The sequence below is a fragment of the Stenella coeruleoalba genome (assembly GCF_951394435.1).
Source record: "Stenella coeruleoalba genome assembly, chromosome: 19".
Lineage (NCBI taxonomy): Eukaryota > Metazoa > Chordata > Mammalia > Artiodactyla > Delphinidae > Stenella > Stenella coeruleoalba.
In genome coordinates, this window is record NC_137165.1 from 12,548,503 (window position 1) to 12,574,954 (window position 26,452).

The window sequence follows — 26,452 nt, forward strand, 5'->3', positions numbered from 1 at the left end:
ATCTGGCTGTTCCTGAGTTACAGCTTTTTATAATAAACTGATAATCTAGTAGTAAACCCTTTTTCTGAGTTCTGTGAGCCACTCTAGCAAATTAATCGAACCCGAGGAGGGGGTCGTGGGAACCTCCGATTTGTAGCCAGTGAGTCAGAAGCACAGGTGTCAACCTGGACTCGGGATTGGTGTTGAAGTCAGGGGAGGAGGGTGGTCTTGTGAGACTGAGCCCTTCACCTGTGGGATCTGACCCTACCTCCAGGTAGACAGTCTCAGAACTGAGTGAAACTGTAGGGCACCGAGCTGGTTTCGCAGAACTGTTTAGCGTGAGAAAACTGCCACACGTCTGGTGTCAGAGTGAGGCGAGAACAGTGCTGTGAGTAGACAGAAAACAGGAGCGAGAAGCTTAGAAAAGGGAAGGAACTAGTGCTAGCGAGTGTTAGATGCAGGATTTGAACTCAGGTCTGTCTCCCACTCCACTGCTCTGCCTCGCAGACGTGAGATGAGTCCCCTAAGAAGGGGCTTTCTTTCCAACCCATTGCCGGAACAACGGACCCCCTCAAACCCTCCCCACATCCGTCTGCCCTGCTGGCAGGTTCTGTTTGTCTTCTCTCCATCCTTCAGGCGGGAGCCGTCCCAGGATCCTCTGTGCCGTTCGACCTGGAAATGGCCTCAGGTGGTCCAGGCCATCAGGACTGTGAGTTCTCTCTTCTCTGCCCTCCCTCCGAGCACCCGAGTTTTGCCTGTGGGTTCTGCTGGTGTCGTGTCCGCTGAGGCCACTGCAGCATCCCCACCCGGTGCCTGGCTCCCCGACAATGAGGATGCTCACCTGCATTTTCTCCAGCATCTCAAAGAACTCCGCTGACTGAAAGACACAAAGAGGGCGGGGAGAGAAAGATGGGGCATCAGCCAGGAGGTCTGCTGAGAAAGCCTCTGCGTTGACCGTCTGGAAGCTCCACCCAGGGCTTCCCCAGGGACAAAATTCATTTGGATCAAGAGAGAAGATCATTTGATCTTGCCTTTGCAGGGCTGGAGGGCCAGAATACCCCATACAACAAGAGGGGGAGAAAAGCATGCCCGGCCTGGCAAATGGCCCTGGGGAGAACAGTTACTCAGTCTCTGTCAAGAGGGAGGGGTCCCTGGGAAAAGCTAAGGTCTCCAAAAGCCCTGGGATTCAGCCTCCAGCAGGATTCGTGTTTGGGATGTTTTCAGCCCAACAGTGAGGCCAAGATGTCCCACACAAGTCGTTTTCCAACTTTTGTGGCAACACACAGCTCTTCTGTCTTCTCACAGAAGTCTCACTTAGAACTCCAACATACAAAACCAGTAAAAACACAGGGGCTCTGGCCAAGGCAGAGCCCCTGATGTGCCACCTCTGCCTGCCCCTGTCCCCTGTCCCCAAGGCACCTTTTGGGACCCAAGAACTGGTGAGCAAAACCTAAACACCATTGAACTGCAGCCTCCAGTGGCCTGGATGGGTTATTTTTTAAATCGTAAACTACATAAGTCCAAACTTTTAACCTACATTGGTGCCACCCTTGTAAACTCCAGGTAAGACCAAAAGGAGAAAAAGTGGAATGAAAGGGTGAGGGACTGAAAGCTCTACCCTAATAAACACACGCAGAGGTTGCCCCAGAGTGTCCCCACTTCCCGTTCTGGAAAAACAGCTACACTTTTTTGTCATAAGATCACTGCCCACATCAGGGCACTGGCAAGCCACGAGTTAATGAGCGCCCAGAAGAGACAGTCCCCGGATGAATAGGAAACAAAAGAAAGCAGTGAAAAGGAAACATGTCCTTGTCACTTCTTCATGCAGAGGCAGGGCATCCACCCTGCTTTCCTCTGCAGGCACCAATGGGCCAGAACTGCCTGCAGCCCCGTCACCCTCAGCATTCTCAGAAGAGAACCACCATGGAAAGGACCCTTGTGGAGTCACCTGCAGAGACCTGGCCCTGCTGCAGACTCCAAGTGACCTCTCCCAGGCTAAAGGTGGCCCAACCCAAAAAGTCCATCAACTTTTGAATAAACAAATTATAGCATATCCATTCAATGGAATAGTATTCAGCCATTAACAAAAAAAAAAGAATGAAGTACTGGCTCATGCTACAACATGTATAAACGTTGAAAACATTATGCTAAGTAAAAGAAGCCAGACACAAAAAGCCACGTGATTCCATTAATATAAGATATTAATGTATAATAATAATAATTATATATTATATAATATTATATAATATATAATTATATATTATATAATTATATCTATAATTTCACATTTATATATAATTATATATAATTATATATATAATAATATATATTATATATATAATTTCACATATATATAAAATATATAATTATATAATTATATATTATATAATATTATATAATATAATTAATAATATAATTATAATATTATAATTAATAATATAATAATTCCATTAATATAAGATATCCAAAATAGGTAAATCAAAAAGACAAAAAGTAGATTTGTGGTTGCTTAGGGCTGAGGGAAATGGGGGATTTGGAAGGTGATAACTAAAGGATATATGGTTTCTTTCTGAGCTGATGAAAATGTTCTAAAATTGACTGTGGGTAATGGTTACAGAATTCTGTAAATATACTAAAAACCATTAAGCTGTGAACTTTAAATGGGTGCCTTTATGGTACTGAATTCTATCTCAATAAAGCTGTTCAAAAAGAAAAACTACTCGGTTATTCAAAAAGAAAGCAGTAGATCTATATTGCTTATATAAGGTGCTCTCCAAGATATACTAAGGGGGAGGTGCAAATCAGAACATCACATAGAATATGATCCCCTTTTAATAAAAACAAAACCTAAAAAGACCTATATGTATGTATATAAATGCAGAGAAAATAATACAGAAGATACCTCACACTATCAAAAAGTGATTAGATCGAGAAGGCGGAGAGAATAGTGAAGGGGGGTTTGCTTTATACATGGTCTGCTTCACAAGCAGGTAGACCTACATTACTGGCATAATTCAATTTCAAAGAAATAAGTTTTGCAAAGGAAAACAGAAAAATGTGCAAAGGACAGGAACAAACAACTTGCTAAAGGAGAAATATAAAATGACCAATAAACAATTGGAACATGCCCAACCTCCCAAGTTATGAAAGAAATTAAGGTAATAGTAAGATAACATCTTTCACCTATCAGATTCGCCACAATTAAAAAGAAAATCCAGTGTTGGCAAGGACTGTAGGTAAGTGTGCACCTGGTACTTTCTGAAGGGCAATTTGGTACTATGTGTCCAAAGCCTGAAAAATGTTCATGTATTTTGGCCCATAAACCCACTTAAAGGAATTTACCCGAAAGCAATATTTGGGCAACTACACAAAGATATGTATACAAGGATATCTGTCGAAACACTGTTTATGGGTAAAAAAAGTGGAAAGAGCCGAAGTACCCATCAATGAGGGAAAGAATAAATGATACAAGGAAGTATGCCCATACAATAAAATAAGAGGAGATCTGTGTTGGTTATGCTACTAGGAAGATTCACATTGTACTGTTAAGTGAGAAAAGTAGGGTTTAGAACAATGTGACCCCTTTTTTCTCAACATATATGTCTTCGTCTTGAATATACACATCACCCCTCGAGAGAAAAATATCTTGAAGCATATATGTCAAAATGAGTTATAAGTTAAGGATAATTTTTTTGCTTTTCAGTATTTTTTAAATTTTCTATAACAATTATAAATTATTTTTGCAATTAATCAACTGCAAAGACTTCAACACATAAACAGAGGCTCTGGCATGCCTTTCTTTGCTTCTCCCAACTCCTGCTACATGCCTTTCCTGTACCCTCCTAAGACGCTGTGCCCAAGGACCCAAGTTATACAGCCTTTTGTGCCCACAGAAAGCCCCTGAATTCAGGCCATTTCCAGGTCTAACCATGGCCCTGGGTGTTATAGACTAAGAGTCACCCCCATATCCAGCTTACCCCCTGGGATCCATGTAAACTGGCAACCAAAATACCTTAGGTGTGTTCCTACACAATGTTCCTTGTGTTGGTTAATCTATTAACCCCAAATGATTAAGTGCTGGCAAGGCATGGACTGGTCACTGGAAGTACTAGGCAAGGGCTCCATTTCTAGGGTACTTGACCTTAATTATGAGACAAAGTTACACAGGGTTATGTTACAGATGACCAGTGGTTCCGAGGAGGCATGAAGCACTTCTTGCTGGGAGGTAAGGATATTAGTTCTGTACTGCTGTAGAACAAATTACCCCCAAACTTGGTGACTCGCAACAATGTCCATGGGTCAGGAATTCAAAAGTGGCTTCGTTGGTCAGTTCTGGCTCAGGCGGCTGCATTCAGAATGTCAGCACAGGCTGCATCACCTGAAGGCTAGATGGGGATTGGAGGATCTGCTTCCAAGATGGCGCCCTCACAAAGCTGTCAGCAGGAGGGCCCAGTTCCCCATCACACAGACCTCTCCATCGGTTGCTTGAGTATCCACAAAACGTGGCGGCTGACTCCCCCGGAGCAAGTGATCCAAGAGAGAAAGCATGAAGGAAGCTATACTACCTTTACACCATCCTTTCCCTTTTATCCTATTCTTTAGAAGCTAGTGTCCACGACCAGCCCTCACTCAAGGGGAGGCAATTAGGTTCTGAAGGAGAAAAGTATCAAAGAGCTTGTGGACATATTTTAAAACTACCACATCAAGGAAGTCTTCTTGTAAGAGGCTGGATTCCAACCAGACCTTAAAAGATAAACAGAAATCACTTGATAGAGAGGGTGGAGAGGGCATTACAGGCGGTGGTAACTGTGAGGGCAAAGGTGGAGAAGCACGGTGTGTACTCAGTGAATGGTGAGTGGATGAACCTGGCTGCCTGAGGCCTCTGGGTCAACATCCTTAAGTTCAGACTGGAAAGGAGGGCTGGGGTCTAGGCCTGAGAGATTCCGAACGCCAAGAATTCAGGCTTAATCTGGAAGGCGCTGGAGAGCTACTGAGGTTTGGGTACAGTAGAAAGATAAAGTCGTCCACAGTATCTGTGGGGGATTGGCTCCAGGACCCCTGTAAATACCAAAATCCGAAGATGCCCAAGTCCCTTATTTCAAATGGCATAGCACCGTTGCCCCCTTTATCCGCAGGTTCCACCAACTGGGGATCAAAATCGGAATCTTTAGTTGAACCTGTGGATGCAGAACCCGTGGATACAGAGGCCAACTCAACAGGAGGGAGTAGAATCCAGTGGTCAAAGCCAGGTACGGGAAGTGACCGACCTGCTACTGGCCGGCGGCGTGGTACAAGGCACGTGATTCAATCTCTCTTACTTCCCTCACCTGAAAGCGGGATCAGCCCCTGCCTTTCAGGGCTCATGTGAGGCTGAAGTAAGAACGTGGACAGGAAGTGCCAGGGCCTGGTCCACGGCCAGCGCTCAGTAAACAGCAACTACTATAAGGAACTATTAGAAAGTTCGCTCTGGAAACAAGCTTTGTCCTGTTGGGAGATGGTCTAGTACCTTCAGGACAGTTAGCTTTTCCTGATTTAGCTTTTCTTGACCTCATTGGTCTTCCCAGAGGCAGCGTGTTTCGATTACTGTTAAAAAAGGGTTTTTTTCCCGAATGAAGATGCTCCGTGGCCTCAGGGCTGGCACAGGTGGTGAGATGAAAGGGCTGTGATTCAGCCTCAGCCCTGAGTAACACACTGGGTGGACAATTGCCGCGTGGACAGTGTCCAGGAGCAGAAATCAGCCAGTGGCAACTCGGCCCCAGCTGGCCTAGCCCCACTTCATGGTGACTTGTTGAACTTTCCAATGGGACAGTTCCAACCTTGGCAAAGAGCAAGTCTCCTTTTCCACCCAGAAGCAGGGTGACTCAGGCCAGCCTGGAACAGCAGCTCCGGCCACTAAGTCCCACCCTTGTCCACACCCCGTGAGGTTGCTTCACGCGGCCAAGGGCGCACAGCAGGCACTCAGTAAATGCTCACTGACTCACTGGCATCGTCCCACAGGCCCTTTAGGACAGAAAGCCTAAAGCATTCTTCGGAAGGGGATCACCCTCCATTGGGAAGCCAGGCGCTGGATTTTCACAGAGAAACGTAATTCGGCCTTCTCATCAATAGCGGCCCAGCTGTCTAATTTATTATTAGCAACAGCCGTCAACACCCAAATCGGAGCAGCGGCCAGCATTTCCCCTTGGGCTCTGCTTTAACAGTCAGTCAAGTAGGATGTGAAATCATCACCGAGAGCCAGCACCCAGCCGGGGAAACCACAGGCTGGGCCCCAAGGTTCGGTCCGGGTTCAAGCCGTGTCCTCCCACCTCTCAGTATAGAAACCGACCAGTCTCCCTTCAGAAGGACAAAATGCGTCCTTGCGGGGAGAAGGCCAGAGGAGGTCCCACATGGCAGGAACAGAAGTGAACAGGAACTGCAAGGCCAGTCTTGAGGAATCTTCCCGATGCCCCTACCTGTTCACTCTGGTGCCAGCCCCCTGCCCAGGTGGTGAAGAAGTAGAAGCGATGGAAGGGATAGAGCATGTGCGAGTACAGCAGGGCCACCACCCCATCTCAGCACCCTGTGCCCTTCCCGCGGGCAGGAGCGGCCTGGCCTGCCTCTCTCTGGTCCACAGCAGCTCTGCATGTGGACGTGACCTTTCCTGGCAGATGGGTGGCCACCTGTCCTCTCCTTGCTGCATCGCAGGAAGGGCCCCCACCAGCACACCCCCCTCTCTTTCTGACCCTAGTTGAAGTCGCGCCCACTGCCATCCATCTGCTGCCCACCAGATCCCTGCGGGGGGTCCTGCCCTAGCTCTGGCCTCCTCTGCTTCCCTCCTGCAGGCAGGCTGTATTTGTGTGTGAGCAGTCTGCCCAGAAGGTACCACACGCCCACTGCTCACACACAGGACGAGGCCATCTGAGCGCCTGCACCTTGGAACAAGGCTCAAAACGGCACCGACTCACAGGGCTGTGGTGGGATAACGTGAGCCAGTCTGCAGAGCCGGACACAGCACCCAACGCAGAACTCGCTCCGTGCACAGCAGCAAGTGTCTCCTTATCCCACCTCAAGCCAGGGCATGCATGAGGAGGCCAGGGCATGTCAACAGCAACCAGAAACGGTAAAACAAGACGAGGATGGAGGACAAGGTGTCTTCCCCCCCACACAGTCCCAGGAGAATGGGATGGAGATGTGGGCTGGGTGGTGCTGAGGAGAGGAAGAAAACGGGTCTGAGCAGGTTTCCTCATTACACAGAGAAGGAAGACACCACAAAAGAAAAGGATTTCTGGAGAGTTTTGTAGAGATTTTTGGAAAGCTGGGAGAGCTGGGAACCCAGAGCACACACCCCATCAGGAGCCAGACCGGATGTGTCCCAAGGCCACCCAAGCACAGTACACGCTGCGCTGCCCTGGCTCTGCTGCTGGCTCAGAGGCCCCCATCCAGAGGACATCAGGATGAGGGCCAGCTGGCCGCCACTCTGGTTGCTGGAACCTGCAGAAGAAGGCAAAGGGCGGTTCACTAGAATAGAAGGTCCTTGAGGGGAGCGCTCTGACTATTTTGTTCACTGCTATATCCCTGGATGTACAGCTGCCTGGCACAGAGGAGATGCCCCAGAAACATTTCCTGAATGAATGAGAATGAAGTGGGCAGGGGAGACTGACTCCTAGGCCTGTGGGTGGCCGAGGCTATCTCCTCAGGATGGCTACAGTCAGGGGCAGGACAGGCCAATGCACGTGCTAGTAAGGGCTGTCTCTTCTCTGGCCACAGACTGTACCCCTCACCCTGGACAGCCAACAGGTGTCCCCAGTAAGTTGCATCCAGGTCCTATTCCAACCAAGCCTCCTTCCCCGCTCTCCCCTGTGCAACCTTCATGCTTCTCTTTCCCTTCTTTGGTCTGCCTTCACACCAGCTCACACTGAACACGGCTCCTCCGCTGCTTGAGGCCCGCAGAGCCACAGCTTCAACTACGTCAGCTTGGGCCAGGCGCATACAAGGCTCTCTATGACCTGTGGCAATGGTGATACAACGGAATTACCAGGAGAGCGTGTTAAAACACAGGTTCCTGGCCCCAGCCCTGGGGAATCTGCATTTCTAACACATACCCAGGTGATACGGATACACCTGATCCAGGGACTACACTGTGAGAACCACTGACCTATGGAATTATAATGTTTAATGCAGGGGGTGTGTGAAAGGGACCAACCTGGCCAGAGCAGAGATTGGGCAGGGAGGAAGGGTGGGAGGATGGCTGGTTTTTATAGGACATCTTAAAAATGACGCAGATTTATATTTAAATCTGTAAGAGAGGATTTGAAAATGCAGATGACTACAAGTACCAGGCAAGTAACATAAAAGGATGAAGAGATAATAAGAGATTGAATCGGTAATCCAAAACCTCCCAGCAAAGAAAAGTCCAGGATCAGATGGCTTACATGGTAAATTTCACCAAACGTTTAAAGAAGAATTAGCACTAATCCTACATAAACTCTTCCAAAACACTGAAGAGGAAGGAACACTCCTTAATTCATTCTGTGAGGCCAGCATTACCAAAACCATACTAAGAAACTACAAGGAAACAAAACTACAGACCAATATCCTTGATGGATATAGATGTAAAAGTTCTCAACAAGATACTAGCAAACTAAATCCAACAGCACATTATACATTGTGACCAGGTGGGATTTATCCCAGGAGTGCAAGCTTGATTCAACATAAGAAAATCAATCAATGTAATATATCACATTCATAGGATGAAGGGAAAAACCACATAATCATCTCGGTTGATGCAGAAAGAGCACTTGACACAATCTAACACCCTTTCTTGATAAAAACACCTGGAACACTAGGAATAGAAAGGAACTTCCTCAACATGATAAAGGGCTTTTTTTTTTTAATCCCCAGCTAACATCATGCTCAATGATACTGAAAGCTTTTCCCCTAAGACCAGGAACAAAACAAGGATGCCCACTTTCACCACTACTATTCAGTGTACTGAAAGTTCTAGCCAGAGCGATTAGAGAAAGAAATGAAAGGCATTCATATTGAAAAGGAAAAATAAAACTATCTCTATTTGCAGATGACATAATCCAATATAGAAACCTGAAGAATACACAAAACCACTACTAGAGCTAATAAAGGAAGTCAGCGAGATTGCAGAGTACAAGATCAACATACAAAAGTCATTTGTATTTCTATACACCAGCTATGAACAATCTGAAAATAAAATTAAGAAAACAATTCCATTTGCAAGAACATCAAAAAGAATAAAATAGCTAGAACAATTTAAACACGGAGGTAAGAGATTCACACACTGAAAACTAAAAAACTTTGATGAAAGAAATTAAAGAAGACTTAAATAAATGGTATGACATTCCTTGTTCATGGGTTGGAAGACTCAATACTGCTAAGATGGCAGTAATCACCCAAAGTGATCTACAGATTCAATCCAATCCCTATCAAAATCCCGGCTGAATTTCTTTGCAGAAATTGAAAAGCTTATCCTAAAATTGATGTGGGAACTCAAGGAACTCAGAAAGCCAAAACATTCTTGAAAAAGAACTCACAATTCCCAATTCCAAAACTTACTACAAAGCTACAGTGATCAAAACAGTGTGGTACTAGCATAAGGATAGACATATAGACCAATGGAATAGAATTTAAAGTCCAGAGATAAATCCATGCATTTATGGTCAACTGACTTTTGACAAGGGGGTCAAGACTAATCGATGGGGAAAGAACAGTCTTTTCAACAAATGGTGCTAGAAAACTGGATACCCACATGCAAAAGAAATGAAGTTGGACACCTATACCTCAAACCATATACAAAAATACAAAAAGCAACAACCTAAACCTAAGAGCTAAAACTGTAAAACTCTTAGAAGAATACATAAGTTAAATCTTCATGATCTCAGATTTGGTAATGGATTCTTAAATATGACACCAATAAAAAAGGAAATATAAATTACTGAACTTCATCAAAATTTAAAACTTTTGTGCTTTAATGGACACTATCAAGAAAGTAAAAAGACAACCAACATAATGGGAGAAAATATTTGTAAATCATATATCTGATAAGCACCTAGCATCCAGAATATATAAAGAACTCTTACAACTTAACAAAAAGACAAACAACCCAATTTAAAAATGGGCAAAGAACTTGAATAGACGTTTCTCCAAAGAAGATGCACAAATTGACAATAGGCACATAAAAAAAATGCTCCACGTCATTGGTCATGGGGAAATGCAAATCAAAACCACAATGAGGGCTTCCCTGGTGGCGCAGTGGTTGAGAGTCTGCCTGCCGATGCAGGGGACGCGGGTTCGTGCCCCGGTCCGGGAGGATCCCACATGCCGCGGAGAGGCTGGGCCCGTGAGCCATGGCCGCTGGGCCTGCGCGTCCGGAGCCTGTGCTCCACAACGGGAGAGGCCACAGCAGTGAGAGGCCCGCGTACCGCAAAAAAAAAAAAAAAAAACCACAATGAGATACCACTTTCATACCCACTAGGATGGCTATAATCAAAAAATAGAAAATAACAGGTGTTGGCAAGCATGTGGAAAAACTGGAACCCTCATACATTGCTGGTGGGAATGTAAAATGGTACAGCTGCTGTGGAAAACAATTTGGCGGTTCCTCAATAAGTTAAACATAGAGCTGCCATATGACCCAGCAATTCCATTCCTAGGTAGATACCCAAAGAACTGAAAACAGGTACCCAAACAAATACTTGCACAAGAATGTTCTTCACTTGTACACTAAAGAGCCGCGCTATTCACACTTGCCAAAAGGTGGAAACGACCCAAATGTCCATCAATTGTTGGATGGATAAACAAACTGTGGTGTTTCCACACAACGGAATATCATTCAGGCATAAAGAGGAGTGAAGTGCTAATAAATGTTTCAATGGGAATGAACCTCAAAAACATCCCATGTGAAAGATGCCAGAGACAAAAGGTCACACACTGTATGATTCCATTTCTGTAAAATATCTGGAATAGGTAAACCAATCCATAGAGACAGAAAGCAGATGGGTGGTTGCCAGGGGCTGGAGTTGACGGAGAATGGAGAGCAACAGCTTAATGGGATTTTATTTGGAGGTGATGGAAATAGTTTAAAACTAGGTAGAGGCGATGGTTGCAAAATATTGTAGTAAAGGCCACTGAATTATTCACTTTACTTATTTATTTTTTTTTGATGTGGACCATTTTTAAAGTCTTTATTGAATTTGTTACACTATTGCTTCTGTTTTATGTTTTGTGTTTTTTGGCCCCGAAGCACGTGGGAACTTAGCTCCCCGACCAGGGATCGAACCCGAACCCCCTGCAGTGGAAGGCGAAGTCTCAACCACTGGACCTCCAGCGAAGTCCCGAATTATTCACTTTAAATGATTAATTTTACATTGTGAAAATTTCCCCTCAACAACAACAACAAGAGTTGAGGGGGGGGGACTGAAACAATGGTAAACTGAAGAGGACATGCTCCTTTCAAAAGAGGCAACTGCTGCTCATCTCTGCCAGGCTGCAAGAGGAAATGCAAGCTCGATGTTACCAGAGTTTTCAACTTTTCAGGATAAGCCAGAAATCCAAATTTGTAGGTAAACTCTCCCAACTTCTATGCATTGATAACCAATTAAAAGTTTTTAGGGCTTCCCTGGTGGCGCAGTGGTTGAGAGTCCGCCTGCCGATGCAGGGGACGCGGGTTTGTGCCCCGGTCCGGGAAGATCCCACATGCCGTGAAGCGGCTGGGCCCGTGAGCCATGGCCGCTGAGCCTGCACGTCCGGAGCCTATGCTCCGCAACGGGAGAGGCCACAACAGTGAGAGGCCCGCATACCGCAAAAAAAAAAAAAAAAAAAGTTTTTAGAATCTCTACGTAGACCAAACAAAATTCATCTATGAGCCAAGTCAGTCCACAAGACACAATTTCCAAGCTCTGCTCTGTACAATAGGGAGCCATTGAATGTTCCTGAGCTGGAAAATGAGAAGATGTAAGGAAAGTGTAGGGAGCCACAAGGAATCCTCTTTTGGGCACATGTGACATGCCAGGCACTGGGGCACTGAATCAGTGCCACCCCATTAGTACAAATGCCACCTCATTAGTCCCAGGGAGGGAGGGTTAGAGGGGTGGAAGGGGTTGAGTGATTAAGCAACTTGCCCAAAGTGAACACACTTAGTAAAAGGCAGAAGCCAGATTCAGGTCCAGATCTATCTGAGTTTGCCAACTCCACATCTCAACATGCGTGTCTGACAGACATCTCAGACTTAACTAGGCCCAATACTCCTTAACTCTTTTTTTTTTATCATTAACTCTTTCCCTCAAAAACTTTCCTCCACCTTAGCCAGTCTCCCCATGGTCCACCCATCCTGACGCTCAGGAGAAAACCCCCAGGATTATCACTGATTTCTTCCTCATTCCCCACACGCAACAGACCTGCAAGTCCACTGTCAAAACATATCCCAAGTCTAAGCACGTCTCAGCAGCTCCCCCACCTCCATCAGCTCTCACTGCCCCTCATCAGGACCATGTAGCAGCCTCCCGGCCTCCACACCAATGCCTTCCTAATCAGCCCCCCAGACAACAGCCACATGGTCTTTCTGAAAGATAAATCAGATGACATCCGCATCCACCTTAAAATCCTCCAATGCACCACTCCATATCCTGCCAAGGTCCAGGGGCGTCAGGCCATTTCGGTTTGTAACAGTGTCACCAGGCTCACACCCTGCCCCCCATTCCGGAGCCAGTGGTAGCACAGCCTGAGACTGGGGGACTCCTTGGTCCAACCCGCTAACAAGTGTCCTATCACTCCCCACACTCATCCCTAAACTGTCACAGCCCGCGAAGGGAAAGAAAGGGAAGAACACAGCCCACTCCCGCCTGCAGCAGGTAGGTCGTGAATGAGAAGAGGCCAGCAGTTCCAACCTGGCCGAGTCAGCCTGGGCCCCCATGCGCACAGGGGCCTGGCACAGATGAAACAGGGGGGCCCACAGAGCCTCCAGGGACTATCTGACTTGGCAGGAAAGGACCTTAACTCCCAGGCCAGCAGGAATGTCACACACAGCACTCCCAAGTGTCACACTAACAGCGCAGCTGGAGGCTCTGTGACAGGACAGAGTCCCCTGCCAGGGCCATCCCAGGCACACAGCACAAAGGAGAGAGGGCTGGACCCACAGGGCTGGCCCGCCAGCTCCAAGTGCCTGGAGCCCGGCGGAAGCCCAGCTACAGAGTCCCTCCCTCTCTCATCCTGGCACCCCACCTGGCACAGCCTGCAGTTGGCTGAGGGTCCCCTCAGGCCCTCACCTAGCATCAGGAAGCCTTGACAGAGGAGCACAGAGGTGAGCTTTGCCCAACCTCATGCCAGGACCACCACACCATGGAGGAAAGGCTCTGGTCCCCCATTCTGTCCCACGCCCTCCCATGTCCCCTCCACACACACAATCCCCTCTGTCCCTAATCTCTGTTCCTCCTTCCCCTGAGTGACAGGTGGCTTCCATACCCCACGATAGGCCAGCAGGCACCAGGGGCTCCCTGCCAGGTGACAGCAGGAGGGGTCCTGGCTCCTCCCTGACCCAGCCACTCCAGGCCACCTGTGTGGACAGGCACTGCCCCATAGCCCGGGTGCACTCACCAAAACGTTCTTTAAGAAATCCATCATCTTCCACTAGTGCCTTCCCTGGCGAGTCAGGGGGCCCTGACTGTCTGAGCAACACTGTAGCTGTGGCTGCTACCACCCCAGCTGCTGCTGCTGCTTCTGCTGCTGCTGACGTTGAACAACTTCCTTAAGATTAAACAAGGAACTGCAGGATTTGGGTGTCCGCCCAGAGCTATTATTCCACACTGACTAGACCTGACCTTTGACCCCTCCTTTGCCAGTGCTGTTTCTCTAGGGAGCCCAGGGCTGGTGGAGCCACTACACATCATATGTAGTAAGGGCAAGGGGTCCATCCCAGGGGAGAGGCACCATGCCAGCAGGTTGTAAGGGGAGACCCATTTAGGGGTGTGGGAAAGTCAGGGTGTGGGAAGCATTCCTGTCTTTCCATCCCTAATTTTTTTTTTTTTTTTTTTTTTTGGTCCCGCCATGCGGCATGTGGGATCTTAGTTCCCTGATCAGGGATCAAACCCATGCCCCTTGCAGTGGAAGCACAGAGTCTTAACCACTGGACCACCAGGGAAGTCCCTCCATTCTTATCTCGAGTGAGTTCTCAATGCTGCTGGCCTGTGATGCGTGACGAGAGGAAAGGCTGGGGCACAGGATGCTGTGGGACTCAAGGCTGGGACCTCAATTTTCCATCTGCGAATTGAGATGCTCCATGTGTAAGGAGAATAAAAACGAAGTAGAAGAAAGAAAACAGGTGCCTGCACCTTTAAAGGCATTCACATGGCCCTCACAGAGCCCAAAACTTCCTACTCAAAGGTTTGAAGAAACAGCTAAAAAAGTAAGACATGGTTCCTTTGCAGGTGGGGCTCGTAGGAGGGGGCAGAGGCAAGGTGAACTGCTTTCTTTCACAAAACAGCCTGGGTTTTGTTTTCTAATCACTGCATGTATTACTTTGGTTTAAAAAAATTTTTAATGTGCCTTAAAAAAGAGAGCGATCCTCACGTCCTGTGGCTCTCCCACAAGGAAAATTAAAAATAAATAAAGCAAATGGCTTGGGAAAACTCATACTCCATCTACGGCCCAGGGCCCAGAGCACCGAGTGATGTGCTATTAACAAGAGTGAGAAACCAGGCCCCAGAGCTCAGCCCAGGGCTCACCTGGGTCTTGGAGTCTCTTCCAACACTAATAAACACATCACATTTAATATCTCTCCACTACCCTCGGTCCTGTTCCAGCTTTGGGAGAAAAGCAATGTCCCAGCTCAAAAGGAAAGGAATGAATTTTTAAATCCCTCAAAAAAAGGCAGCATGGTGTGGAAGAAATAGCCCTGGACTTACCGTTCAGCAGACAAGGTTTTAACCCACGGCTCTGCGCCTTACAAGCTGTGCAAGGCTGGTTACTCAGCCTCTGAGCCTTAGTTTCCACATCTGTAAAATGGAAAAATCTGACCCCCTCTGCACAGCGGTTGTAGGATAAGGTATGGTGTATATAATATGTCCAGGGAGGGTGGGGCACAAATACCCTCAGTAAATGGCAACTATGATGATCTTCATTCCGTCATCCCAGTGCAGGCTCCGTACTCACTCTTCATGCCCCGGCCCCCAAGACAGTGTGAAAAGTACCCCACGACCTGCTTAGCCAAACCCAGGAAGCCGATCTTGTCTCTGCTTTCCCTCCTCCAGCCCAGCCTGCCGCCAGACACACAGCCCACCCCCTCTGTCCAGCGCAGCCCCATCCTGCGCTTGTTTGAGCCCCAGAAACCACAACAGCATCAGGGGGAGATCAGAGAGGCCAGGAAATGTCCCCAGGGACTGGGGGAGGGCACAGCTCAATCGAGGTCAAAGAAGGTCTTGGCATGAGTCCATCCCTGGGGGCTTCAAGTGACAGTGAAGGTCAGGGAAGGGGGGATGTGAACTGAGCCATCTCACACATTTGGAGGAGTCACGTGCTAGAGGAAACCCTGGCTACAGAGAAGGCTGGCAATGTCCATTCCAGCTCTTACAATTCTGATATAAAAGATCATGTTAGTAGAAGGGATGTGATCAAGCTCACCAGCCTCCCTGCCCCCAAAGGGGTCCCACTGGGCTGTCCCTAACGAGCCCTTCTCTCCTTCCCCGGGAGAAAGGAACCCTGGATAAGGCTCCTGCATCCTCAGTATCCTCCCCGCTCCCTCCTGCACCTGCTTCTGGCTCATCTGCATTCCTGCTCTGGGCCAATGAGTCAATACCAGGGCCCCACCCCCCCCACCCCACCCTTGCAGCCAAGCTCTCCAGGACATGCCACATCCAGAACACTTCTGCAAGGCCCTTGGCCACAGCACACCAGGGTCCATGAAGCCTTGTGGTCCAAGCCCCTGCCTCTGCACAGAACACATCCAGAGGCGGCGAGGAAGAAGAGAGATAGGCAACTAACATACTGATTCCCTCTGGGCCAGGCACTGACTTGGGGCTGGGGATCCTGGGAAGATCAGCCTCAGTCCCTCTCCTCCTACCTACTCCCCTTTACTTGGTTGACTCCTACTTGTCCTTTAGGCCTTAGCTTGAAGGTCACCTCCTCCAGGAAGCCTTCCTGGCATCCACCCCTCTCCCAGGTAGTACTCCCATAGTATCCTGCATATACCCTATTGAGTCTCTTATCTCTCTGCATTATAATTTCTCATTTAATTGTTTGTTCCCCCCACTTCATCTGTTAACCTCAGCACCTGGCACACAGGTGTTCAATAAATACTTGCTGAATGAAGGACTGAATAAAGGAACTGACTTCCATCTAAAGACTAAGACAATCACAGAAGTAAATAATTAGAACTCAATAAAATAGGAACAGTAATGGGAGTGCCAACGCCTGTATGGACCCAAAGAGGAGTGGACAATGGCTGTGCTGCAAGGGAGGGACCTTCCGAAAGGGGCTACTCTCCCTATTTTGCAGATAAGGCCGTGGAGGTACAAGAAAATCAAGTCCTGCATCTCAGGACACACAGTGGTAGAGCAGGAGTCAATATCCAGGCCCAGGATTCATTCCCACTACCTCCCACCTGACCCTTACGATAATCCAGGTGGGGAGGAGGTGAGAAATGAAGCTCAGAGATGGCAACGGACCTGCTTCAGGTCACACAGCCTGTTAGTAGCAGAGCCAAGTGTTCTAGGTGAAAGATGGGATGCGGTGGAGAAAAATGGAGAGGAAGAGGGGGGACAGGGAGGGAGAGAAGGTACGTGTGTTTGTGCTAAACTCAGGGGGCAGGAAGGAGACTGCAGGCGAGGAGGCCCACAGCCCTTGGCAGCATCATGAGCAGCAGTGGTAGCGTGACCCCACACTGGCGGCCTCTCCAGGGTGGGCGAGGGGTAGGGGAGTGCACATGCCAGGAAAGTGAGCCTGAGGACAGGCAAGCACAGAAGGAACGAGGGCCAGAGAGACCAACAGCTGTTCTGGTGGGGCAAAAGTGCCCACTGACCACTGGGAGACGGGAAGGAGAGGTTATGGTCCGAACACATTTCCCCTCTGTTAAATTAGCCTCCAAGCCTCTGAACGAGACCTCTCTTCCTTCGACACCAGGAAACCCACAGTTAAGAATGCCCAACAGTAATTTGATTATAAAAATCCCTGCCTGCAGCAAGGCCACTGGGATCAGCAGGGTTTCCTTCCCTGCCTGTAATTTTTCACCAGCAGCTGTGGTCCGGTAAAAAGAGCACCGGACTGGGAATCAGACAGACCAGCATCCACCTCCCAGCTCAGCCTCTGGCCAGCTGTGACCTCGGGCCCCATTCTCGTCATTTGTAAAGTTGGAATAATGGCCCCCACCTTCCTGTTGACAATGAAGTGAGATGACAAATGTGAATGCACCTACCACAGGGACAACAACTGATCAACAAATGTCAGCTGGCTCTAAATCTGTTGGATTTATGGGATTAATTTTGTGACGGGAGCAGCTGACGTTTACTGAACTCTCACTACGGGTGCCAGGCCCTTGACAAAGTACTTTACGGGCATCCTCTTATCTAATCCCCATGAGCGCCCACGAGGCGGTCACTATTACCATCCCCACTCTCAGGCGTGAAAACTGAGGCTGAGAGTTAAAAACCTAGTCAATAGGTGGCATCAGCGACGCAAACACAGCATCCAAGCGTCGAACCACCACACTCACGGGGCTTGGATATGTTGTTCAGAGCAGCTGATTGGTCCACAGGAAGCAGGATGCTCAAAGCCCACCCATCCTCCCTCAAGTCTTTCTGAAACCCCTCAGTCAGAATTCCCAGAGCACACGACTCGACTTGGGTATCATATTCTGTTTGGGGTTTTTTGTCCGTTTGGTTTTTCCCGCCGTGCCACACGTTTTGCAGGATCTTAGTTCCTCGACCAGGGATTGAACCCGGGCCCACAGCAGTGGAAGCACCAAGTCCTAGCCACTGGACTGCCAGGGATTTCTCCTTATATTCTGTTTTATCTGAACGGCTACTAGGACTGTCTGATCTTTCCCCTTAACTGAAAACTCCTGGCAGGCAGAAGCCATGTCTGCACACCCCAGAGTTGTACACATCCCACATTTCGTCACATTTTGAATGACACCCATCATAAGATACATATTATTTTATGTACCACTAACAAAGCAAAAACACCACCAAGTACAAACTATGGCACTATTGCTAGTGAAATGCAGCCTGATTTCAGAGATGTTAAATGAGACGGGGCAGGGGGGGCGGAAAGTATGTCTTCACAGCGATGAAATACAGTAGTAGATACTCAGTAATTATTTGTACTCAGTAATTATTTCTCAGGGTAGGAGAAAGAATGCTAACTTGAAATCACAAGCTTCAAGTTTGTGTCTTACCAGCTGGCTAAGGGGAGAGGGCTGCATTTCTCTAGTTCTCTTCCATCGTGGCTGTGAGAACCACAGTGAGTTCAAGAAAGTGCTTTATAAGCTGTGAAGCACTGTACCAACCTACAGTGTAAACAGCAGGAAGAGGAGACGATAGGCACCCTCCGCGGTTATGAGAGACACCAGCAGACCCTGTGTGTGTTTGCAGGAGGCTCTGTAAGCGTGTGGCTGCCCTGGCATTGCTGCTTCCAAGCTGTCCCTACCTTGGAACCACTAGACCCCAGCCCAGCACTGGTCAAGAAGTCACGGTGTGCACACCATGGAGGTTCTCCAAGCCAGGCTCTGGCGTGCCAGTTGGCAGAGTTTCTGCTTCTGATCCAGTCTGTGGCCTGACACTTCCAGTCTTCCAACAAAGTCGGGCTCAGCTTCAGGCCTGAGCCTCACCGTGGGCGGACTGGAAAAAGAGCCTATGAACCTCATCAGGTTATTTGAAATAAACCTTGCTGGGTCTGCAACAGGGTGAACTGGAGGGTTAGGCACCCTGGGGGCAGCAACAGCCTCCACAAAGGCTTGGTGACAGAAAAGTGAGGAGGAGGTGAATCTGGCTTTGGTCTCACCAGTGGCCATAACTGTGGCCCAGGCAAGAGGCCCAGGTCCCCCTGCTTGCATCTGTCCAGAGGAATAGGAAATAAAGCAACACCGAGGCTGAGAAGGTAGGACCAAAGAGCAGTGTTGGCCTCCCAGAAAATTCTCTGCTTCACTCCCAGCCCCCTTGTCCCTGAAATGCAATGGCTGGTGCTCCACAGCTGTGTCTCTCCTAACTGGCATGGGTGGGTGGGTGTCTAGCTGAGTGTCAGAGGCACGGTTCCCTCCCTCCATCACACCTTGGTGGCCCTTGTTCCCCAGGCAAGGTTCCTGCCTAGCCAGCGTCCTTCCGACTTATCCTCGCACATTACTGCACTTCCTTCCCCTCTCCCTCTCCCTTTCCCTCCCAATTCTGCCCACTTTCCTGCTGGCTCTTTGAGGGTAGAAACTGCAGGCATGCTACCAGCGCACCTGGACCCTGGGTTTGCAGCAAGAGCAGCAGAAGCCCAGCCACCACCTCTCCACCTCTCCCTCCACAAAACAAGTTTTAAGAACCAAAGAATATAAATATGTGTGTATGTGTGTGTGTGTGTGTGTGTGTGTGTGTGTGTGTGTATCTGAATTACTTTGCTGTACACGTGAAACTAACACAATATTGTAAATCAACTGTACTTCAATGAAAAAAATAAAATAACCAAGAACTAAGGACCCTGGGACCGATTAGCCTCCTCCCCTAATCCTGGCCCTGATGTGCGCCTGGGAGAGGATAGAAGCTGCAGAAGCTCCCGGGTTTGCCACTCACAGAGAACCCATCACAGAACGAATGTGGAACCTGGCGCCCCCCAGCAGACCCTGATCCTCTTCCTTGATCCCAGAAGCTGCCCAAGCCTCCCCCTCCAGGTGCCCCCACCCATAGGAGTGTCCCTGTCCTCCTGGCAGAGTCTAGTGTCATCTCAGCGACCCATGAACATACCCGGCTACCGCTGGGGAGATGTCCTCATGGTGCCAGTCACGTGGCTGTGATCGGGGCTCAGCTGACTCATCTCCAAAACAAACATTCATCCTATTCTCACTACCCAGCTCACCCCTAGGGCAGTTTGGGCAAGACTGAGTGAGTGCAAGGACGCAACCTCACACATTTCTAAAGTAGGAGGTGCCACGTACCAAGACATATAGCATGTACCAACATACCTTCTCCACGGGCCTCTACCTTCTCTGTGCCTCAGTTTCCACACTCATCACGGAGTACGCAAGGTAGCCGCTCTCCCTTCCCCTACATCAGGGCTGAGCTGTCGCCCCAGAGAGATCACTAGGTGCCCTATTGCCAGCAGCAAGCTGTCTGCTGCTCCCAACACCCTCCTGCCTACGAAATGTCCCAAATGCACCACTTCTATTACAAGATGAAGAAAAACAAAGCTCCCCACCCCCCATGCCCGCATCAGCACTGTTAGTAAGTGGCAAAAACAAGGTTTAGAGATGATCTGAGTCAGAATTTCAATGATCTGTGCTCGCCTCCACCCAGGACAATAGGTTACTGGGATTTCACTGGGGCCAGTCCCTTGCCTAGCACATAGCCGATTCTCATCAGATGTACCAGGCTGAGAACTGAATAAATCAATACATGCTTTGTGCTTGGCTGAGCAAAGGGCAGTATCAGAAAAAAAGTCATGGGGAGCTGGTAACTTCGGGGGCTCACGCTCCCGGATGTGCCTGGGAGATGCCATCTGAGGCATCCCACCTCAGCCCTGGGCAGCCCCTAAAGGACCCCAACCTACCGCTCCCCAGATGGCAGGAGATGGCAGGAGGAAGGACGCAGCGGTTTTCACTTGAGACTAACCTTCAGGAAGGGGATGTTTGCAAATCGCACGTTCTTTTCCTTCCCCATCTTCTAGTTAATGATCACCTAAATAAATGCTTCGGTCCCAAGTGATTCTAACAGTGGGTCCCCGAGCTCCAACAGCCTAATTATACATACACAGCACGGGGGACTGTGACGCTGAACAGCCCTCTTCCCCATAAACCATATGTCAACTAAGACGACTGCCCTGCCCCCTTTCGCCAGCTGGGGCTGATGAACGGGGGTGCTGGGGCAAATGCAGATCCTCACAAGGTCTGGGGTAGGGCCGTTGGGCTGCCTGTCCCAAGCCAAGCTATCCTGGCTGGGGAAGCATTCGGGGGCAAACACTCCCACCAACGCAGAGTCCCACAGCGCCCACCTCCGAACAGTCCCCCCAAAGGCACGATGGTACAACAAAGAGCTACCCAGACATTCACATTCACCCCACGTAAACACTCACGCAAACACACACACCTAGTCCTCGGGGGGCTTATGGGCCACCAAGGCAAGGACCGTTAGCCAGCTGCACAGGCCCTCCTGCTATAAACAGCTATCATCTCTTGCTGTTTGCAATCTGCCTGCCCAGTGGTCCCCTCCACAAAAGCAGGCAGACAACAAAGGAGGCGCGCAGAGGGAAGGAGGCACGAAGTTAGAGACCTCAGCCTGCTTCTCACAATCCGTCCCTTTTCCACCAAAAGAGATCCGTGCGTCCAGTAGACACTTTTTAAAAATTTATTTAGTTAGTTTTGGCTGCGTTGGGTCTTTGTTGCTGCGTGCAGGCTTTCTCTAGTTGCGGCAGGCGTGGGCTACTCTTCGTTGCGGTGCGCGGGCTTCTCATTGCGGTGGCTTCTCTTGTTGCGGAGCACGGGCTCTAGAGCGCAGGCTCAGTAGTTGTGGTGCACGGGCTTAGCTGTTCCGCGGCATGTGGGATCTTCCCGGAGCAGGGCTTGAATCCATGTTCCCTGCATTGGCAGGTGGATTCTTAACCACTGTGCCACCAGGGAAGTCCCCAGTAGACATTTTGGAAGTGGTGCTGGTGCCTGGCTCAGAGAGCTCGTGTCACCTTTCAGACCTTCCCTGAAGCTGTAGGCTGGGCAGGACTGAAACAGCAGAGGAGCCTGTGAGGCTGGGAACACGGGACACATTCTGACCCAGGCCTGGTCTCCCCTAAGGAGGTCTCCAGGGACACCCGAGTGGGGAGGATGAAAGTGGGCACAGTGGTGGGGCTCCAGCTCCTGGCAGCCTGACCCCCTGGGTCTGCCCAGATGGCTTAGCAGGCAGCTGGTGGGCTTGTCACTGCTCCCCAGTTCCCCCCAGCCTACCGTCTGGTGTTGATGGTATAAGCCACAAGGGGGCCAGGTGAGCCATATGGAAGTTCCAGACCCACAGGTGGAGATCCAGGTAGTTCCCTGCTATGTGGATGGATGCGGCCAAGACAGATGATTGCAAAGCAGATCTATCTCAAGAGAGCTCTGGCCTCTTCCAGTCCCAGACTCATTTCCAGGCTCCTTTCAGCTCCCCAAAGGGCAGGTGGCATGCTCTGGTCCCAAGACACAGCCCCGTTTACACTGAATTGGGAGTTCCTTTGGCCACATGGCTATGCAGAGGGAAGGGTGAGTTGGAGCCCAGGGAGTGACCAGTCTGAAAGGGCCACCAGGAGGTGAAATCATGACCCTGCTCTCCCAGGCCTAAAGGGTAAGCCATGCAGAAGGAAGATGCATTCGTGATTTTAGCTGAACCTACATGGCTCAGGCTGGGCACTCGCCCTCATGACCATCCCCTCCTAGAACCACCAAGCAGTCTGGATCTGTTCTGCCCAAGGAAACTGTGTGCCGAGTTGTGAAGGAAGCCTGGTGCCTTCGAGGAGCAGGGTGGTCATGGGGTCCTAGCTACCAGGAGGGTAGCCTGACTGTACACATGGGAGACCCCACCTCCAGCTGGAGCAGACAGAGTCACGGTCTTCCTACGCTTGGCCACTCTGGTCAGCTGCGGAATTCTGCACACCTTAAGCAACAGAGTCTTCCTGCCTCCATCAGTCGATAAATCTGGCCCCGCAGCTCCCCTAAAATTGCTCTTGTCAAGGTCACCAGTGACCTCCACGTTGCCAAATCCCAGAAGAACTTCTCCCCTCATTTTCATCCCCTAGCACCACTTCCTCCTCCCTGCAGCGTTCTGGGGTTTCCTTCAGCTCTCCTCGCAGGTTCCTGCCTCTGTAGAGACCCTCAAGGCTCAGCCTGGGACCTTCCCTCATCTCTGTCTCTGCTGCCTTCCCAGAGTACCCCTCCATTCCCCTGAATTTAATTCCATCTCCATGCTGCTTCCCCTACATGAATATCTCCAACCTTGACCTCTCCTTGGACCTCCAAATTAGCAGCTCCAAATGCATCCTTGATTTTTACACTTTGCTGTCTCACGGGGATCTCAAACTTGGCATGTCCAAAATAGAGTCCCTGATCTTCCATCCTGAACCTGTCTCTCCGCAGGCTCCTCCTCAGAAAAATAGGACCCAAACCCACCCATTGCTCAAGTCTCATCTAGGATGATGAGACATCTAGATTCCTCCCTTTCCGTCACCTCCTAGGTCCAATCCACCACAACCTCCTGTCGTCTCGACTTCCTCACCATAACCCTAATCCATCCATTTCTCTCCATCTCCACTGCCAACACCCTCCCGGGTTCAAGCCCCCTTCGCTTTTTGCCCGGACTAGAGCCACAGCCTCCCATCTGGGCTCCCACCTTCCCCTTCTGCTGATCTATAGCCCATTCTCCACGTGGCAGCCAGAGATGAATCACATCACTCTGCTGATCAGGACCCTTCCCAAGACCCACAGGCCTGGATGCTTTGCCTCTCGGCAACCTCCCGCCTCGCTCACCCTACTCCAGCTGCACAGGCCTCCTTTCTGTTCTTCCAAAGCACAGACACACAAATAACAAGGACCTACTGTACAGCACGGGGAGCTATATTCAGTATCTTGTAATAACCTACAATGGAAAAGAATCTGAAAAAGAACATATCCAGGACTTCCCTGGTGGCGCAATGGTTAAGAATCCGCCTGCCAATTCAGGGGACACGGATTCGAGCCCGGTCCGGGAAGATCCCACATGCCGCGGAGCAACTAAGCCCGTGCGCCACAGCTACTGAGCCTGCGCTCTAGAGCCCGTGAGCCACAACTACGGAGCCCGCGTGCCACAACCACTGAAGCCCATGCGCCTAGAGCCTGTGCTCCGCAACAAGAGAAGTCACCGCAATGAGAAGCCCAGGCGCCGCAAGGAAGAGTAGCCCCCGCTCGCCACAACTAGAGAAAGGCCGCGAGCAGCATCAAAGACCCAACACAGCCAAAAATAAAATTAAGAAAAATAAAAAGAATATATATATATATACACACATATATACATACAGGGTTGGCCAAAAAGCTCGTTCGGGTTTTTCTGTAACATCTTACGGAAAAACCCAAACGAACTTTTTGGCCAACCCCATATTTATGTATAACTGAATCACTGTGCTGTACACCTGAAACTAACACAATACTGTAAATCAACTATACTTCAATAAAAAGAAGAAAAGAAGAAAAAAAAAAGAACAGATTGTTCCCTGCCTCGGTGCCTTTGCACTTGTTATATCTGGCACCCAGACACACCCCCAGCTCTTCACACGGCCATTCCTTCTCACCTTTCAGGGCTCAGCTAAAATGTTACCTCCTCCAGGCCTTCCTTGAGCCCCCTGGCAAAGCCATTTCTCCCTGCCACAGACACAATATTCTCAAATAGCACCCTCGAAATGATGCCCCTCCCCAAACACCATGTTTGTGTCTCTCTTCGGGGCACTGATCAGAAGCTACTGTTGTCTGATGGCTTTCTTAACTACCATCCGTCTCCCTCACTGGACAGTAAGCTCCGTGTCCACAGGAATCGCGTCTGCCGGCTTCCCTGCTGTGTCCCCAGGCCCTAAAGTGGTCCTTAATCCATGGCAGGTGACCAATAAATACTAGCCAAGTAAAGGAAGGGATTTCACTGGAACTTCCACGTGTAAGGTGTTCTTGTGCAGGAGACCAAGCAATACAAACTCCTGCTGGAGGAGTTCAGGGAAGGCTTCATGGCGGAGGTGGCATCCAAGCTGCACCTTTGAGTGAGGAGATTTAGAAAGAAGGAGGGAGGCTGCGGGGTGGGGGCTGAGGAAGAAGCCCAAGCAACGGAAGAGGAGCAAGCACGAAGCACATACCAGCCTCGCTGGCTGTAGACCACCCACTGCTGTCAAATGATCCCTGCCGGGAATGACCTTACTAGGACACCACCCCAGGGTCTCCCCAACCAAGTGCCAGGAGATGCCCCAAGCAGCCATTTGTGCACCTCTAGCTAAGAGGATGCTGGCCTACTTTCCCACCCCACACAGAGAGGGTGAGTCTGCCCACCTCCCCCATATCCCACAGCTGCTGGGACCCCTGCGCCTCCTCAGGAGAGAAGGGAGCTGCCTGGGAACAAGCCCTGTGATGCTTGGCACCCTGCAAGTGGTCTCTGGGCCTCAACCAGCATAATGACTTTCCTTTTAGCGGGACCAAGGCTTGCCTGCGAAGTACCTTTGTGGGAATGAGAACAGGGCACCCCTCTGGGTGAACCAACTGGAAAAAGGCATCCTTCCCTCTCGTCAGACAGCCCCTCACAAGATACCCAGTTGGCCCCAGATTGCCGATGTCAGCCCCCACTCATCCCTGATGTTGGGTGCCCCGTGTGGTCCATGCCTTCCACGGGGGCCTGGCCCACCATAGCGATCTCTTTGCAGTTCAAGGCAGAATCTGGAGCAGCGGCCCCCAGATCCCCGTGCCCTCAACGCTCCATCCCAGCAGAGGAGTCCAGGCTACGCCAGGGTGTCCCAGGAGTCTTGCCCAGGTGACCAGGGCGACAGTCGTCATGGGGCTGAAGCTGTAACTCGCCCACCCCTGCCCGTCCCTCACAGCAGCGGATGGCCGATTCCCAGAAGAGACCATCTGGGTCTTGGTGATGCCTCACCCCCAGCACACACACACACTCACGGAGCAAGGAGAATTAGAGATTATCGGTGCGCTGTAAGGCCCTGCTCGAGTGTTGACCCTCCCGGGGATATTAAATTTTAAACGTGTGTGCCTGTTTACTCTCCCTGCCAGAGCCTTGCTGGCTACCCCGTAGCCAGGCAACACTATCTGACCTGGGGGACCAGGAGGGGGACTTTCCATGCCAGGCAGGTCGCCTGGGGAGGGTTATCTAAGCACGGCTAGTCTCCGCACAATGAAGTACCTCTCTCGCCTCCCACTCCTTCCCCCCCTCAGCCCCCAGGTGACCTCACACCCACAACACACAGTCCGCTCTAACAGCAAGAAGCAGAGGGTGGTCCTGCGACGGAAGTGGTGACACTTTGGAATGGGATCTGTTAGAAGCAGATCACTGGGATTTGGTGTCATTATCAACCTCGTGGCCAGCTTTGCTGTTTCCCTGCCAGCCAAGCTGAGAGCCAGCAGGCTGAACCTGCAAGAAGAAAGGTTCAGGCTAGATGGGAGGAAGATGAACACGTATGAACAGAGACAGGCCACGGCACCTCCTTCCAAGGGAAGACTGGACAACGCCAAATCAGGGCTGGAAGCTCACGTGTGTCATTTTTTTCCTCCATGAGGGGTTATCTTTCCACCTGGATGGGAGATCGG

The 26,452-nt window shown here is 49.9% G+C and overlaps 1 protein-coding gene across 1 annotated transcript in view; it reads right to left on the reverse strand.

Annotated features, from left to right (window-relative positions):
* Nucleotides 1–26,452, reverse strand: part of RAP1GAP2 (RAP1 GTPase activating protein 2) — a 213,028-nt gene that overhangs the window by 55,484 nt on the left and 131,092 nt on the right. Inside the window, exon 5 of the mRNA XM_079903638.1 lies at nucleotides 821–856. Coding sequence (XP_079759764.1) covers nucleotides 821–856 — 36 coding nt within the window. The remainder of the gene's footprint in view (nucleotides 1–820; nucleotides 857–26,452) is intronic.